Consider the following 19083-nt stretch of genomic DNA (forward strand, 5'->3'; position numbering starts at 1 on the left):
AACTGTGCACATTTACATATTGATATACACTAAGATTAAAATGTACATCTGCATTAATCCTGTAAAATGTTTTTCCAGGATTAAGATGTTGATACCATTTTATTTTTTTTATCTACAAATTTCACTCAAAAAATGAGGCTAATATTTCATGAAATTTTTGTGTATTTCACTGTTACAAGTGTTTTTTTTATGTTGGGTTTACCTTTACAGGCCAGTGTTATGAGTCAGTTTGTTGTAAAACTTTAATTATATGTATATGCATATGTACAAGTCTTTATAGACACAAACAATGCACAGGCAATGTTTTATTTTTTGCAAAAAGACAACATAGGTACAGTAAGATTTGGGAAATGAACCCTTCATATAAACATAAAAACAGAATATTCACTGGCACAAATTAACATCAATGTCAACTAACATATCACTTTTAAAAAGTGCAATTAGGGGTGATTTTAAAATGTTTAAAAGAACCAGACAGCACATCTTCTCTTCTAATGTTCACTCAGATGTCCTGTATTACAGCACCCCCTAGTGGTTTACAAGTTAAAGGCACAGTTTTTGTCAAATACTAAAAAGAAGACTATCCTATTCCAAGAGCAACTGTGAAATAAAATAAGTTACACGCAGACATTTAAGTTCCTCAGAAAGTGAGCCAGATTCTCTCATAATCTCAGAGCTTAATGGTACCAAATTCCCTGAGGTTTTTTCTAATAAAAGTGCCAAAGACAAAAATCTAACTCAAAAACAAATTAAAACATATTTGTGATGTAACTTTGGTGTTTCTTTGCTCACTTACTTAAGACTAATCTTCTTTCAGCTCATGTTTCCATAAACCGGTTCAGTTGTCACTAAGGAAACCTCTTGTCAAGCCTCTTTATTCCATCTGGGAATGATGGGTCTGCGATAAGTCCGTCGTTCAGAGATGTTGCGTTTGACTTTGATTGTAGGCGGAGGAGCCAACTCCAGCTCCAGAGACGGGCTGGAGTGGGACTTCTTCAGGCCGCCTTCCTCTTCTGCTTCCTCCCCTTCAGAGTCCACACACATGCTTTTGTCGAACAGGTTGAGGTCTGTGCTGCTGAGCAGACCGTCGTCATCATTCTTTACGCTCCCCCAAGCCTCCAGCACCTGAATGTAGATCTCGTAACGGCACATCTGCATGACACAATGAGTGGTTAGAGTGAAAACAAATATGTGACCTAAAGTCTGTTTTACAACCATCTAAACACACAGACTGGACTGACAAGGGGCAGCTCCTGTACCTCATGCTGTAGGTACTCGGCTCTGACACGATGCTCTTCCAGCTCCTTGGCTTTGACTTTTCTGCCCTCTGGTGGATTTTGATGCAGGTGCGATAAGTCAGCCCTGAAAGACTCCAGCATCCGTGTGTGAAACTGCAGCTGACGGTCCTAGGCAGGAAGCAGGACAGCAGAACACATGGAACATATCAAACAAGTCCCCACTGAGAGCATTTGCTGTTAAATTTTAGTAATCAAAGTTAAAAAGAAAAAAAGAAAAATGAAAAATGGTTGTTTTGTTGGATGCACCAGAAATTAAAGAAAATAGCTACGGTATATTTTCCATTTAATCCTTTGTTTTACACAGACAGTTTCATTGAGATGTAGACCTAGCCATGGTATATAGTTAGGGGTGGGCAATATGGCAAAAATATCATATCACAATTTGAAAAAAAATAAAATCACAACTTCGATTTTATCATGATTGTTTATATTGATCTTTGAGACTAATTTGCAAGTTTCTGAATAGTGCAACTAAACAACTTCTCTATGTATAACATAGCCTTGTAGAAGCAAATAATGTCATAACAATCAATAACGTAATAACAGCCGATAATGTAATAAATATGCCATTTTTAAAATGTAATAGGCCAATAACGTAATAACTAGCCAATAACATAAGTCCTGAACCGATAATGTTATAACTTTTGGCCAACAACGTTATAACTTATTATGTTATTGGCTGATTATTACACTATTGGCCTGGTAAAAAAAAATTCTCTGCAAATGCAATAACTGAGTCAATAACATAATAATATATTAATATCACTGTATTTAAGTTTCATTTATTAGATATAACTGTGATAAAATCTCTCTCTTGTCTCACGTCTATTTAACTTGATGATTAAAATGATCTCTAGTCCTGTCTGCTGCCTTTCAAGCTATCTCCGAACGAAGTGGAGGCACACGTTTGCAAACACAGACAATGGTATGATATGAAATATGTATGGCATGTAACTCACTCTTGAAGATAGTAAAAAAAAATTTCAGTTAAGGATTTTTTAATTTCCCATAATTGACCACTAGATGGGAATGGTGTGACAATGACTTTCTTCAGTTGCCATAACTTGCTTGCTTCCTTTCTAGCACACATGTTGAAGGGTAATCAGTGATCAATTTTCTTTGGTCAGCAGCTCATTTTGTTGAAATTCTTGCATATACCACGTACAATCTTATACATGTAGTGCAAGAGGATATAACATTATTGAGAGTGTATTCAAAGTTAACTGACTATACCTAGCTAACTGTCGGCTAGTTATTAGCATTATTGACTATTACAGTTTGATAATATTAGGGGGTAAAAATATTTTTAAAGAAAAGTGTGTATGTATGTGTGTGTTTAAAAATGTTTATACCCCCTGATATTATCAAACTGTAATAATTAATAATGCTACTAACTAACGTAATAACGTAATAAGTTATAACGTTACTGGCCAAACGTTATTAAGTTATCGGTTCAGGACTTTTATTACATTTTTGGCCAGTTATTACATTATTAGCCTATTATATTTTAAAAATGGCAAATTTATTACATTATCAGGTGTTATTATGTTATCAACTGTTATTACAATATTGGCTTCTACAAGCCCTAAAAGAAAAACAATAAAACAGACAATTTAGCCCAAAGAACCTTCCAGAACAGTTTTTCATTTAAATAGTTTGTGCAATTTTGCCAACATGTGCCAAGAACATAAACATACTAAAATGTAAACAACAACGCTGATTAAGTGCACTCTTGCAACAAAAAACCTAAACTGCACTTGGTTTTTGAAATAGCTTTCAATAAATCTAAAAAGTAAAAAAAAAACAGAACAAAATATTAATGAAGAAATGCCTGTTTCAAATAATCCAAAATAATTAAAATAATAATGGGACGCTGTCTCTTCAGCTGATTGAACAGGTTCATTGTGTTGCTATACGTTATTCTAAGAGTAACGTGACGGACCTGTATGTGGAGGACGTGGAGGACTCACGTGCCGCCCCCTCAAATTAAAGTTTGTGTGTGTACTCACTGCGGGGTACATACGGCATGGAACACCCCCCCCCCGGATAAACCCCACGGATTGCATGATCCCTCTGCTTTGTCAGATCACTGATATGTTCTAATCCCTCACAATCTAATACCATCGTATTGCACACGCTTACATATAGTGAAACCATGCAACTGACAAGCTAATGACAGGGAGGATATCACACACAACCAGCACTCTCTCAAAGAACTGTTATGTTAATCCATCTGATCTGCTTTTCAGAGGAATCATATTGTGCAAAAAACTGTTTAAACTTTCCTAATGCACTGTTATTCCCCTCAAATGTGCCAAGTCACTGTAAATACAGAGAGTGCTGCATTATGGGTTATTAGTATTAACAGGGGCAGGCAAGAAGGATTTTTTAAGCTCATTTGTAGTGATTCTTTAGGCACAACAATAAAGGATGTACAAGTTAAGTTTTTGTTGAGAACTTTGGTAGGTTCAAGAGCACTTGAGAACTTCAGTTCCCAACAGAGCCGGTAGGTAACTAATTTTGTCATGGCGTGCATTGTGGGAAGCGGAGCTCCAGCCGTTTCCGCGTTGTGTTCGTTGCAGCTGTCGCTGCTGGGCCACTGTGCAAACCTCCGCTTCCCAAAATGCACGTCGCGACAAAATTCCGAAGATGCTGGAGTTACCTACCAGTTCTGTTTGTAAACAAATGGTTTGTTTATGGTAGAGTACACTTCAAAATTCTTCACCGGAAGAGATTCAGGTGAGTAATCACAGAAAGACTTACGGATTCGTGATACTTAGGCTATGACTCGGGTTTTAAATATTTGATGAAATATTGGTGACAAAAGTCTCCCGCAGCTTTAAGGGTGTTCTTAAAATGTTTTCTACTACTGTATAGCATGCACCTAAATAGCTACAGATTTCTGAAGCGATAAAACCAGTACAAAAATTAAATGTGACTTGTTCAGAGTCTCATATGCTTCTGCATGTCTTGTGATTCTTTGTCATATATTTCTGTCCCTGAACTACTTTTGTCTCACATCCACAGGTGGACATTCAGACACTGATCACCTCCATCTCAACCTGTTTCCAACTCTTTCAGAAACATGGAGTGGTCTCAGAATGGGCTAAAGTTACAAGCAAAAATCTTTTCATTTCATTAGGTGGGACAAATTAGACTGTGGTGAATCACATATTACATTATTGTGTAACTCATAATCACCACAGGGGAAATTTCTTCATGACAGTCCTTCATGGAAAAACTCAGACTACATTACACTGTGCATTTCCACAAGTGAGAAAAATATTCAAATGAAATAACTGAATGTAGTTTTATGTTTCTTTTCCATTTTTGTATGAAGCATAGAATTTTAAGCCATTTTTTCAAATTCAGTGTAAACAAGATGTGAAAAATGTTAAAAAATATATGTAGCCATAAACCATGTCCTCTTGAGACCCAGGAAAGTAAAAATTTTGGGTTTTTTACATTAAATAACTGCTTTGACTGGAAACAGCATGGTGCAACTGTTTTTTCAGATACATTCTTCATAATTTTTTTATGGAATGTCCTTTGCAGTGGACAGCATTATTGTTTTTTTGAGTTAAGTTGGGACATTCTCTTCGCCCACGGAGGACAATTACTGGGTCTCGAGAAGTTAAAGGTAATTTTTATGACTTAAAGGTATTAAATAGTTTCACATGTCTGAAGGCCTCAGACATGTGGCTAAATAAGTTTAAGTCACTGAATGAAGATTTAGAATGACTTGCACGACAGCAAGCAGAGCTTGCAAGCAAATACAAGTGGACAGAAATGAAAAAACTTCAACTCGCAGACCAGCTGATTGTCAAAACTTGGAACATTCTTCCTGTCACATACCACACACTGCAGCATGCAAGTGTTGCCGTATTGACCATGTTTGGCTCTACATATGTATGTGAGCAGTCGTTCTCACATCTAAAAAACATCAAGATCAACCTAAGATCATGTTTAACGGATGGAAGTCTCAGCGCCTGCATGAAGCTTAACCTCACCACGTATCAACCACACAACAAAGCCATCAGCAAAACCACGCGGCACCAGAAGTCGCATTAATGGTAAGAAGTATTTTATTTATTATTGGTTAGCTTCAGTATAACCACGTTATTAAAAAGAATAAATTCAGAGACTTATACTCTAAAATTATTGGTCTTTCTTAAAAATACATGCATTTAGTTGTATTCAGTGTTAAAAAATATTGTGTGGCTCTCACGGAAATACATTTTAAAACTAGAAAAGCACTCAGCGACTTTTTGAGTTATCTTGCACACGGACAGACAGACAGACAGACAAACCAACACCAGCAAAAATATAACCTCCTTGGTGGAGGTAATAAGTGGCTTCATGGCTCTCTCAGCCAAAAAGGTTCCTGACCCCTATCCTAGGAGATAAACTTGTAACTTTTTCAACTGACTAATGCATTCTGTAATTCTGAGCATAATATAAGAACACCTCCACAAAAACTAGAAAAACTAGAAAAGCACTCGGAGAGCGCAGACCTCCGCCAAGGCAGATCAGTGACCCCCCCCCAATCACTACCCAAATTTAATCATTTGTTCCTTGTGCCAGTATCAACATTTCCTGAAATTTTCATCCAAATCCATCCATAATTTTTTGAGTTATCTTGCACACGGACAGACAGACAGACAGACAGACCAACACCGGCAAAAACATAACCTCCTTGGCGGAGGTAATGAGCATGAGTAATAAGAGTGTGTACCAGAGTGTGAGCGGACTGCGATGCTGGGAGGATGGGTCTGCAGAACCTCCTCTGGGAGCCGACAGCAGCAGGGAACGGAGGTGACGAGTGAAGAGCTGAAGCCAGGTTGATGCGGTTAATCCACGAAAGCATCTCCGCTTTGGATCTGAACAGAGGGCGAACAGTGACACACGCTGTTGGTCCCCCCCACCCCACCCGACCGTACTGAGACTTACGAGGCCTGGAATAGGAATACCCTCCAGTCAGCAGTCTGCAGACGGAAAACATGTGGCTTCTTGGTGTAATCGGCTGCCTGCTCTGCCAGAGAGTGATGTACACTCACCACCTCCTCATTAATCTGCTGCTCCTTCCTGTAATCATCCTGATGCACATATAACATACAAAATATATTTATCTAAAAATATGAAAAAAATGTGCCTATGGATATTAATCTGAGTGGATCACTTACCTTCTGTAAGTAAAGCACCATTCCACGCAACACTCCGTTAAATATCTTCCAACCTCTCTTACCCCATGGAGCTGCAAACAGTTGAGCACAGCAAGTAAGACACAAGCCCCTTGACAGACAGTGATCTGATGGTGATGGCAATGGTCACGTTTCCATTATAAAAGAGTAACACATTTATCAAAATATCCAACATCTAATGCATCTAATGTAGAGCTGCAACTATCTGTTATTTTTGTAATTGAGTAATCTATCAATTATTGTCTTTGAATGGATTTCATTTAATGATTATTTGAATAGGTAAAACAAACAGTGAAAATATGAAAAAGACACATCTGAAAATGACAACATGTCTTTTATTCCAGAACTAGAAAAGCACTCAGGGAGTGCAGACCTCCACCAAGGCATATCAGTTGCCCCCCCCCATCACTACCCAAATTTAATAATTTGTTCCTTGTGCCAGTATCAACGTTTCCTGAAGTTTTCATCCAAATCCGTCCATAACTTTCTGAGTTATCTTGCACACGGACAGACAGACAGACAGACAGACAAACCAACACCAGCAAAAACATAACCTCCTTGGCGGAGGTAACCAGCTGAAACAACAACCACAAAGAGTAAAAGTAAAAGGATATATAAAAATATCTATAAAATATCTATAGATATATAGAAATAACAACAACATACACAAGTCTACAAACAATATGTGCACTGCAGTCTTCAACACATTTGTACCCAACTTACTAACAACTTAAGATGGAACATACAACTTGGTGAGCCTGGCATCATGTGCGTCCCAATAAGTGTCCGTATGAAGCACAACAGTGGAACCAGTGTTTAGCGTCAGCAAAAATAAGGAAACAAAGCTTTGATTCAGGAAATTTTTAATAAAATAATTTTTTAATCGATTCAAGACGATTAATCGATTCATCTTTCATCCCTAATATAATCCCTCCACTTGCCATATACCTATAAATTAGGGTTACGCAATTACTCTAATCACAATCACAATGTAACTCTGTGCAACTGTATAATCACAAATGGCTGTGATTTAGAGTGTATCTTTACTCCACTCATTCTGAAAACAAAGTCTTTGCGTGAATCCAAAAAATTTGAAAAATGACCTCCTACCTACTTTTCCAAACCACTTTCCAAACCTCAATGAAAAATATCATAAGGTCAAGGAAAGTTAGAAAGTAGGCTTCATAAAGGCTTAGGGGAAGACCGCAGTACTGAGAGAATCCAGCTAGACTTAGGTCTGGTGTGAAACCACAATATCACCAAGATGAACAAGAAAAAGCACTGGGCATTTCCCCAGTGCATTCTTACAGTGTATATAAACATTGGGGTAAAAGCATGAATTCATTACTAAGGATGGAACATAAATAGACCTAAAAAAAAGGCTATAGCTTTACTTCCTGTCAGTAACATTCAAACATTAATGAGTGATATTTTTACAGGCTGTGATATTAAACTCAAAATTAAGATATATCTCATGCAAAATAAGCACAGGATCATCTGCATCAACTTCACATGTCAATATTCACCAGTTTAAAGTTCTAAACTTCTCAGCACATTAGACAGTTGTGGGATGAGATGAAATATGTGTCTTGTCTGCCATGTTGATCATGTTTTTCTTGTTTGTTTGGGTTTTTTGTTTTTGCAGTGAACTGCAGGACAACATTCTCTCCTCTTCTTTTTTAAAAAGATGTCCAATGCATCCCATACTACAGGAGACAGTAGAGTAAGCAATGAAGCTCTTTTCCTTTGCATTTAGAAGAGTAGGACAGCTCTAATCTTGGCTGACAGAAATACTTCCAGATCATTTCACTCCATTAAGGCCCTTCCTAAGCAAAAGGACAACTCAGACACTCCCATAAAAAGGCTGAGATTAAAGTGATTAATGTCTGAATAACCAGGTAAGGATGTGACACAGTAGTAGTTTGCGATCTCACACGAGAGAAAACGCCAGAAATTGTTCTAGCTTATGTTTTAATGGAAGGAGATTCTCCTTCCAAACAATAATCCTCCTCCTCCTCCTCCACTGTCTTCCTCGCACACAGATAGTCTCATATTTAAGGTAAATAAGTCGATAAAACCAGCTTATTTCTTTTGCATTCTCTTTTATTATGTTTTTATAATTGCTATTTTCTTCATAACTGCACTTTTTGGGGGGCTGGAATGAAATAATTATATTTCAATTAATTTCAATGGGGAAAATTGATTTGTAAAACGAGTAAATTACAAAATGAGCTCTGTCATGGAACAAATTAAACTCATACTGTGAGGTTCTACTGTTTGTCCTTTATTTAGAATATTTTCACTGTTTTTTTCTTGCGCTCATGCAATCTTTTTCCACAGGAAATAAAAGCCCTGAGGCCTCTTAAACTTATCAGACTTCACAGACAAAAAGAGTAATTCTGCAGCCTGTGTCATGATAGTAGGTTGTTTTAATAATATATTTCATGAAATGACATTTTGTATTGAAAAAAACATTGTATTTCACCGCAGTTAAGTGACGTAATTCCATTTATAGCTCCAAAAAACATGCTTTAGTGTCATTTTGAAATTTCGGTATTTTAATTTATCTTAGTTTAAATGTGATTAAGTTGGAAAAAATGTCCTTCATAATCAAGAGAGTAGACTCAAATCACAACTCAAATGTCAATATTATTTACTTCAATCTTTTTTCTCATAACAATATGTAATGATTCGTGCTTAAAAGTTTGAGACATTTTTTGTCATCATAATCTGATAAGAAAGCTACATTAAAATCTAACAATATATGTAAAGTATGAAAGCATTAAATATTTACTTTTTTATTGTATTGTTGTTTGTGTAAACTGAATCAAGTACATTGTCAAAGGCTCCATCTAAAAATATAAATGTAAATAGCCAAAGTCTATAAAAAATACCAGTTTTGGAATTGTGGTGTAAAAATGTTTTGAATGATGTAAACCCAAAGTAACCTTCTTTTCACATGTAGAATTTAAAGGAGGTGTTTTTAAATTTATATGCGATATATAAAGTGTAGCGCTTTTATATACTGTCTCTGAAATGCCGATTACCGATGGGAAAACATTTCACTCACTGCGTTTGCCATCGATGTCAGCATGAAGTTTTCTCTGGAGGAATCCCTCTTTGATAACCGAGGCCTCTTTGTCATGTGGAACATCCAGGAAGGGGTTGGCTTTTGAGCGCAGTGGTGCATCTTCTCCTGCATCATCGTCCAACAGCACAGAGCCCTTCAACTCCTCCTCATCCCTTTAAGAAGGAAAGCATTGTGATGATGTGTATGATTTTATAAATGATAAATACAATAAAGAGAAACAAGTTAAGACAAAATAAAGTTCACTTACACAGCCCACTCCAGTGGCTCGCTCTTTATGGAGTTGTAAAGACTCTAATTTACAAAGGAAAACTACAATTACATTTTGACCTCTGTGAAATTTATTTGTTGATCACATGCTTTTAGATCAGAAATAAGTTGAAGCTTTACTTTGAGGAGATCCTTGCTGAAGTTTTCACCGTCATTCATGCCATCAAGGTTGGACACAAACTTAGAAGAAGACATGGATTTTCCAACATGCTGCAACAGATAAAACATCCAATATGTGATTAGTTTACTGGCTAAAAGAGCTCAATTTTTATATAAAATGCTACTTCAAAACACAAATGTCATCAATCATTTGTGTTTTGTTGGTTTTATGTGGCATAAATGCTTCTTACCTGTCCATGCAAGTCAGTGTTGAGAAGCATCAGAGCACATGTAAGCGCTAGCACAGCACCTGGGGATATATACCGAATGGGAAAATACCATGTCTGTATGTGAGAGTTTGATGCTGTATCGATAAACTGAAAAACAAGAGGAGTGAGGCTAGGCTCACCTGAAGAGCAGAAAGTGTCTGGGTTGCACTCGTGGAAGCGGCAGGAGAAATGCTGCAGCACTCGCTCTCTCTCCTGAGTCTCTCCTATCAGTACTACCACTTTCAGAAAAGACCTAGCAGAGTCAAGCCAAAGGGTGCAGTTTTATGGCACATTTTATCACAGTTTATCTGTGCATAATGTCACTGTGTGCATTTATGCTTCTCCTCTTTAATCTCACCTCAGGGCATGATCCAGAGTTTGCCCAGTGAAGTCAAAGAATTTCAAGTATTCCTCCCCAACAGCACGACTGAAGTTATTACTAAACAGAGAAAAAATAGCTCAGGATTGTTTCCATAAAAACATTATAACTTGGTTTACTTATATTTCATTTTATGAAATGAATCCATCACAGCAACACCTCATGGGGTAATTATGGATACCGCTATACTTTCTCACATAATCAAATGATGCATGTGTGTCATGAAAGCCAATTGTGGAGCGGCACAAGTAAAGTAGAGAGCATGGTGGTGATGTGGTGATTTTACATTTATAAGCAAAGACATTAGACTAAATCAGCTTTTGTCACTTCAAAATGTCCAACTTTGTGTCAAGGTAAATACAGTATATTGAACAATTATTTTCACATATTCTAAACTTGTCTCTATACTTCTAACATTCTACCTGAACAGTTATAATTAGTATAAAGTCATATGGTTGCTATTATTATTATTACTATTACTATACTAAGTGAGATGAACTGTCTGATCATTATGATTTATTGTTTGAAAATTATGATGTGACATTTAAATTAAATCTCCATTCAATGCCATGAAAGAAAATGATCCTATCACTACAAAACCCTTTCAAAATATGAATCTAACTATGTATACATGACAAGTCATTTCATTCAGAGAGAAGAAATGTATCTGACCTGGATGTCAAACTGTACTCAGTGTTTTACTAACTGCAACCTAAAGGTAGAACCTATCAACTCCCTGCCACAGCTCTCCATTACTAACATGTATTGGGACAAAACAGTCACTGCTTGGTTAATAAACAAAAGAATGAAGATTTTAAATTTCTACATAAAATGCATTAAAACAGACATGGATATTTTTGGATACTATGGTTTCCTTCCTCCTCTCACTGAATTCACCATTTACAATTCACAGTTCATGATTTTCTTTGTTGTATCAGTGCAATCCTTTACCATCACAACATGGGAAAAGATCACCTAATCTGGTTCAAGAGACCAGAAGCAAAATACATAATTTAGTCACAGCAGAAAGTAAAATGACCAACATAAGGCATTTTAGTCATAGCTCCAGTTCTGAAAATTTTCAGGGTCTCAAACTTAAGAGGCACTTCAGATTTGATACACATCACCTGCAATATTTTTTTTTTTTATTAAACTTCAGTCAATACTCAAGAAATCATTGAATATCTATTTAAAATGACCTTGCTGTCTTCAAAAAAAGAGTGGCCAAATTTAGAGCAGCATAAATCACAATATTCTGACTTTTAGTCAGTTGTGTAGGATAACACCAGATTCCACACATCATATAAAACCGTAACACAATCCTTCAGTGAACCCCAGTTAATACAGAGAGCCAATAAGACATGCAGAGCCCAACAGATACTGGATTTTATACTGCATGTATTTTGGCAAGAACATAACTTCAATCAAGAACATAAACACTTTAACGGTCCGCTATCAGTAAACACATATTATAAATGTATACATGCATGTGGGCCTAGACGAAATCAATATAAGCCAGCCTGTGCTAACATGCCACCAGTTCATCACAGGGTTGATCTATACAGACGAACAACCATTCACTCTCAGATTCACCTACCTGGGCAATTCAGATTGCCCAGTTAACCTATGAAGGTGCATGTCTTTGGACAGTGAGAGAACGCTGGAGTACCCAAAGAAAACTCATGCAGACAAGGCGAGAACATGCAAACTCTGCACAGAAAAGCCGACACCAGGGTTGAACCTTCTTCCTGGAAGGTGACAGTGCTTACCACTGCAACACCTTGAATCGGCCACCATCATCAATAGAAACCTGGACTGTCATGACTGAAGAAACCAAATGGCAGCAAATGGACAGATGAAGACAGACCGAACAGCAAAAAGCACCACTTCAACACATAAATGATACATTGAAGTCGAAAAATATTGAATGGTTTTCTACTAGTTCTGCTCCTGGAAAAAAACATTATGACAGATATGCTGACCACTATATCCCCTCTGTCTGGGATAAAAAGCTACCCAGTCCTGAGCCTAGGGGTGCAATGGTACTTGGAAAACCGTGTACTGTTCATCTTAAGTTGTTTGTAAGTTGGATCTAAATGTGTTGAAGACTGCAGTGCACATATTGTTTGTGGATGTCATTTGACTTGTGCCTTGTTTATATCTATAGATATTTTTATATATACTTTTATACTATTGTTGTCATTTCTATGTAGATATTTTTTTTTATATATCCTTTTACTTTTATACATTTTGTAGCTGTTGCTTCAGCTGGTTCTGAAATAAAGGAAAAGTTGTTTGTCATTTTCAGAATATTCAAATAATCATTTAATTGAATCTAATCGAAGAAAATAATGAATAGCTGCAGCTCTACAAATGGGTAAAATCTGTTATTGCTGATGCTTTATCAACATAGCAGGCAACATCTGTAGCTTCTCCATCAATAAACCCCCACCCTAAATCATAAAGATGAAGAAATGCTTACTCTTTGTCTAAGTGCTTCACCACATCCACACGTTGGACGTCATCCAGCTTAAAAAGCCTCTCAGCCAGGCGACAGGCCTTTTCTCTGTCCACATCTGCTCCATTTATGTGTGGGATTGCCATCTCTAGGGGGATGGTTTGCTCTTCATTTGCCACATCTGTTTGTCCAGATCTGTAACCTGCCTGTTCACTCTCATCTGAAACCTCCTGTGTTCCCTCCTGAAGTGATCCATCCTCTACAGCTGGCTGTGTGTCCACAGTTTCAGGAGGGAGCTGCTCTGTTATTTCTGACTCATCTATCTTTTCAGGGTCTTTTCCAGACTGCTCAGAGAGAGTTGCCTGAGGGTTGGCTGTTAGCAGTGACTGCTCATCTACCTCTGATGGTCCCATCTGTTCTTGCTGTTCTACCACGTCAGACTCTTCAGCTTCAGGTTGAGTGGACTGTTCTGTCATTTCCTGTTCTGGCCCCTTAGAGTCTTGTGATTCCACTTCTGCTTGGACCTGGTAGGACTCAAAGTGTTCAAACTGTGGTGATGCCTCTGTGTACTGTGAGGTCACAATCATTTGAGCACTGCCTTCTTCTAAACACACTTTCTGCTCATGTTTTTTAGTTAGCTCTGGCATCTCAGTGTCTTCTGCTGCCTGCATTGGTTCTTCATCACTGTCTGTTTGTTCCACTGTATGGGACTGTTCAGGGTCCACATCCTGAATCATATCCTCACACATTTCTGGCTCCTCTGTGGGATCTTCATATAGCTGCTGAGGAATATCCGTAGCCTCTTCAGTCTCGTTTCTTAGGTGCTGGCTATCCTTCAAAGACTCCACAGGAATTGGATTTATTGTTAGTCCAGTTTCATCAGTGATTGACTCTGCAGGAACCTCCCTACAGGAGAAAACATTTAGTTAACAGAAGGGCAATATTAGCATAATAAAACCAACATTTTTTCACACTTCCTGTTCTCCTTTCAACGATGAAGTGATACTCATGATACTCACGTGTCACTCTGACAAACAGTAAAATCGGCCTCTTCGATTTCTTCTGACACAATCTGCTCCTCTTCTACTTCATTTCCTTCCTTGTTCTCTTCTTCAATGTCATCACCATTTGCTAAAGTCTGCTCTTCCTCTGACTCAGCCTGTCCACTCAGCAAAACATCAGGCTCCTCTTCTTCCTCTTCTGGCCTTAAAGCTGCGATGATGTCCAACCCTGTCCCAGTGCTTTCAGTCTCAACTGGAGTACAAGTCAAGTCCACAGTGTCAACAGCATCTGGTTTAACTGCATGCGCCTCGTCTTCTTCAACATCCGTACTGTGTGAGGATTCTGGCAAATTTGTCAGAAACAGGAAACATCAGAGCTCTGCTTTAATCATAAAACAAATACGCAGATAGATGATAAAAATGTGCCCAGGGTATCCACAGGTACACCTTTTCAAGATCACTTTAATCAAATTATTTTGATCACTTATTCAAGCAATGAAGGTAAATGCAATACATGTTTTGGAAATCCTGAGGATTTCTGTGGCATTCCTTTGTGTCATTATTTATCATCTAATTGGGATTGGATATGAAGACAGTTGACAAGAGATGGCAGTTGTTATACATGATTACATAACTCTGATATTAATAGTAACTACAGAACAACCACCTGTTTGCAAAATAAAAGCCTCAAAGGTGCCAGAAAAACATTACCCTGAAGACTAAGAAAAAATAAAACTTGACAAAGAAACGAGATCAGAAAGGCAGTGATTGGGATGAGAAAGCTGTATTTTGTAGGCGTGAGATCTAACAGAAGTGAAAATTTACTCCCATGTCGCCGTGTTATGCATGGTCCTGATGCAGAGGTCAGATTTAGGCTTAAAACAGGGAAAAGACTAATTAAAGTTATTTAGGTTGATTTACATGAGATCTAATAAGAGAAATAAGAGACCTAATATTTTTCAGGTCAAATGTAAGACCTTTTAAGGACCTGCAAACATACTGAAGCCAACATAAGAGAGGCATAAGCAATTAATTTATATTATGAAACACTTGTAATTGCTTAATTAAAGGTGTTGCTCTGTGTAATACGTACCAGTATTACTGTCTAACAGCCTGTTTGTTGAATCTTCCTCTTCCTGTGTTGCTCGCTCTTGCACATCTACAGTGTCACATGGCTAGAAATTGCAACATAGGACATCATTTGTGAATACAAGTAAGACGAGTGAGAGAAAAACTTATGTTCGCCAGTGGATTAATGAGCAGCTATAGCATAAACCTCATCTGACCCAACATTATGTCTGCTCTATTATTCCTACCTCTTAATGGTTTAATCATGTAAAACTACAACACTATTGTGAAACAAAAAATGCCTTTTAAATTGGTCAAAGACCCAAGAAAATATTTGACATCCTGTGTATGTAGAAACAAAATTCTACCTAATTACAGCCAAGGTTTTTGGTTTTTACAATACCTCTGAGTCGTTTCCTGTACATTCAAGTTCTGAGTACAACAGCAGCCGTGAATCAAATCCATCTTGTTCCTCTCTCTCCCCCTGTATGAAAAGCTGCTCAGTGTTAGCATCTTGAGAATGAAGTGAGAGAGAACTGGTGCCTAAATATGTCATGGTGCCATCACAGGCCGTCTCATTGGCCAAGAAGCTGTCAGTCATAAGTGAAGGCGTCTCTGTGGAAGGATCAGGCATGTCCCACTGCACTGTGGCGCAAAACAGAGGAGCAGCGGTACAGCTCATGGGGTGTATTGGCCATATTATTTCCTTCCACTGCTCCGTCTCCTCAAGAGTCTCATGGTCTCTTTTGGGGGACAGTAGTTCTGAGCCTTGTGCCTGGTTTATCTGCACCTCTGTGTTGCCCCACACAACAGCCTCCTGGTCTCCATTGAGGTACCGGTGGTCTGTGGAGGTTTGCTGAGGCTGATGAAGGACTGGATCTCTGGTTTCAGTGAGAGAGGAGCACAAGTTTTCCTCCTCCATTAGTGAGTCAGTCAGTTCAGTGGTCTGGATTTTTGAGGGCTTTGGTGAAAAATGTTGTGCCACAAAAATGCTGCATTGCTATAAAACGTCCGGCGATGCATGAAAGATGACAATTTTTATGGTCGCATCAAGATGAAGTCCTGAAGTATGTCACACTCTTGGCTGTTGCTCAAAATGGAACCAAACCTGTAATAAAAGAAAACATCCATTGAAGTTTTATAAATGCTCTCCCAACTTCAGAAATACCCATGTTGATTCACATTAAAACAATATGAACTGTTTAAAAGCCATATTTAAAAAGAAAACTACTTGATGAACCTCCAAGACAAGCTTATGATTCACTGATAGACAAAAGAGTCATTGATCGCAATCTAATTTGAGTTGCAGAGAAGTGGACTCAGATATAATTTTAGAGCTGAAATGATTAATTGATTAATCGACTCCAACTGATTTTTAAAAAATGTATTATTTAGGACCGAAGCATTGTTTCCTTAATTTTGCCACTGCTAAGCATTGGTTCCACTGTTGTGTTTCACACGGACGCTTATTGTGACGCACTTGACACAATGGGTCAACACAGTTGTATAGTTCCATCCTAAATTGCTGATAAGTTAGTAAGTTGGATTCAAATTTGCTTGAAACTGCAGTGTTTGCAGATGTCATTTGACTCACTGGTTGGTGTTTATATCTGTAGATATTTTTATATATGTCGTTGTTATTTATGTATAGATATTTTTTATTATATCCTTTTACTTTTATACTTTTATATTTTTTGTGGTTGTTTCAGCTGGTTCTGGAATAAAGGGCAAGTTCTTCGTCTTTCTCAGACATGTCTGTTTCACATTTTTACATTTTATTTCACCTATTCAAGTACTTGTTTAATTGAATCAAACCACTGAAAATAATTTATAGATTAATCTATTACAAAACTAATCGATAGCTGCAGATCTATATAATTTATCTACAATTGTCACAGATATCAGAGACCAAAATACTAAATACAGGGAGTCGCGACTTGTATGCGAAAAAATTTCAAATTAAGATGGAATATTTATTTTTTATTCAGTTTAACCTGTTGTTTGTCAAAATTTTAAATGTGCAATTCAGAGAAGTTAAAAGTCACATCAGTGTTTATACTTCCTGCCCACAGACACAGTCAACCACCCGAGAAATTGAGCACAAGCGACTGAGAAAGAGGTGCATGGTGCAGAGAAGAGGCACAGAGAAGCAAGGGGTGGGGCTGAGGAGTTGTTCTGCTTCAGTTTAACTGTCTGCATCCTGTGTTTATCTGATTATTATCACCACACTGCATTGTGACCCTGGGTAATGGATAAAACTGCAAAAGGTCAAAATCTTTAGCATTATCCATGTTGCCAACACAAAGAAAGATTTTTTCATCCAAGCAACAGATCACGAATATAAATATCAACTCTGTTTGTATAGTTAGAAGTGAAAAACAAAGATGACACTATCACACCTTCTATCTCACACCAGTTCTTTTCCTGGGAACATTAATCTTGAATTTGATCTCACCTCCATCTGTCACTTTTCCTACACATATAAGAAGTCTATCTTCATTAGTCTATACACGTCATTCCACCAACATCCGTGACAGACCTTGACCACATTTCCTGTGTGGGTGCTCACTTCTCAGTTCCTGTCAGGGTGCAATAAGCGCTTTTATATACAAGTGTTAAAGAAAATTAATGTCTGAAAAAGACTCACGCTGTGTTTGAAGCCAAAAACACTAAAAAAAACTTGACAAATTAAGAAAAGGCATTCAAATTAACTCTCCTTCAAAATAATTCTACTGTTACACACAAATGATTACAATCTCTGGTAGGTCTTTACATATGATAACACAGTTAAACCTCTGTGTGTACTGTCAGATTAGGCAACTGAAATATCAGACAAGCCTAGCCTAAGAAGAGAGTACCAAGAGAAGTTGTTTATAATTCATAGGAAGTCCACACATTACATCTCAGGCTTCAGAAGCTGGTTGACAGGTCATTAAAGGGGAAGTAAAAAATAATGAGGGACAATAAAAAGAGGAACAAAGCATCAGAACGAAAGTTTTGAAATAACCTGTGAAGTTGTGTATTATTATAATTTGTCTGCAGAGGATATAACACTGTCCGACATGACTCATTACCTCAATTGAGCATGTTACAGAGACATAAATGTGAAAATTTTAAAGCATTAAAAAACAACAGACTCTCAACAAGAGGAAATGTTTTTAACTGAGAGTAAAGCATGACTTACCCCTGCTGGGTTTAACATCATATGACTCGCCGGCTTGTGAGGTTTAGAGTCAAGTATTGTGGGAGGGAGAGGCACACCACTGTGTTATACCGGGTTTGTGCTGCTGTCAAAGAGCTTTGCCTTCAGAGACACACATCTACACACACATACACACACACACACACACACACACACAAGCAGACAAATACACCACAGCAGACGGCAGCTAAACCTGCTTCATACAGCAAACACGCCTCACATCTGTTCTCTTTAAGACACTCTTTAAGACTACCGTTTAGCCTGAGGTGTCAAATAAAAATCCATGCAAGTCCTAAATCCTAGCCTGGATCAGGTCCTCCTCTTCTGTGCTTTCTGCCCCTTTTGGATAACTCAAGATCAGACTTCTGTCTCCCTCTGTCCTGTCCCTTCTCTCAACAGATATGACTACGGAAAAAAGAGAGAGTGTTAAGAGGAGGGATAGAAGGAGAAAGGCTGCTTAGTTGCAACAAAGAAGAAGAAAAAGGTACATTGTGATTGGCAGATGACTCAGGAGCTCAGACACCTGAGAGGCCCCGGCCCCCACCCACTGGCCTGGAGGCATGCAGGAACACACATACAGGTCAGGCAAGGGGAGTGGCTCAACTTCATTCCATGCAAATAATACAAGGAGTAATGTGGTAAAACAATTTCAGTGCTCACAAGTCATCTGGTTGGTACAGTGGAATTCGTTTTTGTGATTCTTATTGGTTAATTATATGAGTGTGGGCAGAAAAGCCTGTTTAACAAGGG

At 37.9% G+C, this 19083-nt stretch overlaps 1 protein-coding gene across 2 annotated transcripts; it reads right to left on the reverse strand.

Annotated features, from left to right (window-relative positions):
- Nucleotides 1–251: 251 nt before the first annotated feature.
- LOC115429785 (PH and SEC7 domain-containing protein 1) lies at nt 252–18740 on the reverse strand. Of its 2 annotated transcripts, XM_030149505.1 has the most exons (17): nt 18316–18729; nt 15535–16239; nt 15157–15238; nt 14082–14406; nt 13639–13968; nt 13087–13602; nt 10584–10664; nt 10366–10478; nt 10208–10266; nt 9978–10067; nt 9838–9881; nt 9570–9742; nt 6482–6552; nt 6249–6394; nt 6034–6178; nt 1260–1406; nt 252–1152 (listed from the first exon to the last, which is right to left on the reverse strand). In XM_030149505.1, exons 2-17 carry the CDS (start codon nt 16051–16053, stop codon nt 865–867), a joined length of 3129 nt encoding a protein of 1042 aa, XP_030005365.1. In that variant the 5' UTR covers nt 16054–16239; nt 18316–18729; the 3' UTR covers nt 252–864. The 2 variants fall into 2 exon arrangements, with proteins under 2 accessions (XP_030005365.1, XP_030005364.1); XM_030149504.1 differs by having other exon boundaries at nt 253–1152; nt 13087–13968; nt 18316–18740.
- Between the last annotated feature and the right edge of the window lie 343 nt (nt 18741–19083).

The sequence above is a fragment of the Sphaeramia orbicularis genome, chromosome 12 (genome assembly GCF_902148855.1).
Source record: "Sphaeramia orbicularis chromosome 12, fSphaOr1.1, whole genome shotgun sequence".
NCBI lineage: Eukaryota > Metazoa > Chordata > Actinopteri > Kurtiformes > Apogonidae > Sphaeramia > Sphaeramia orbicularis.

What these genes read in the sequence shown, in the direction of transcription:
- LOC115429785 (XM_030149504.1), bottom strand. Translation starts at nt 16,053, where the DNA reads ATGGAGGAGGAAAACTTGTGCTCCTCTCTCACTGAAACCAGAGATCCA. An exon ending in GTACAGGAAACGACTCAGAG is followed by an intron (nt 15,239 to 15,534) that starts GTATTGTAAAAA and finishes TGCAATTTCTAG; the next exon opens with CCATGTGACACTGTAGATGT. An exon ending in TGACATCGATGGCAAACGCA is followed by an intron (nt 6,553 to 9,569) that starts GTGAGTGAAATG and finishes AACTGTTTGCAG; the next exon opens with CTCCATGGGGTAAGAGAGGT.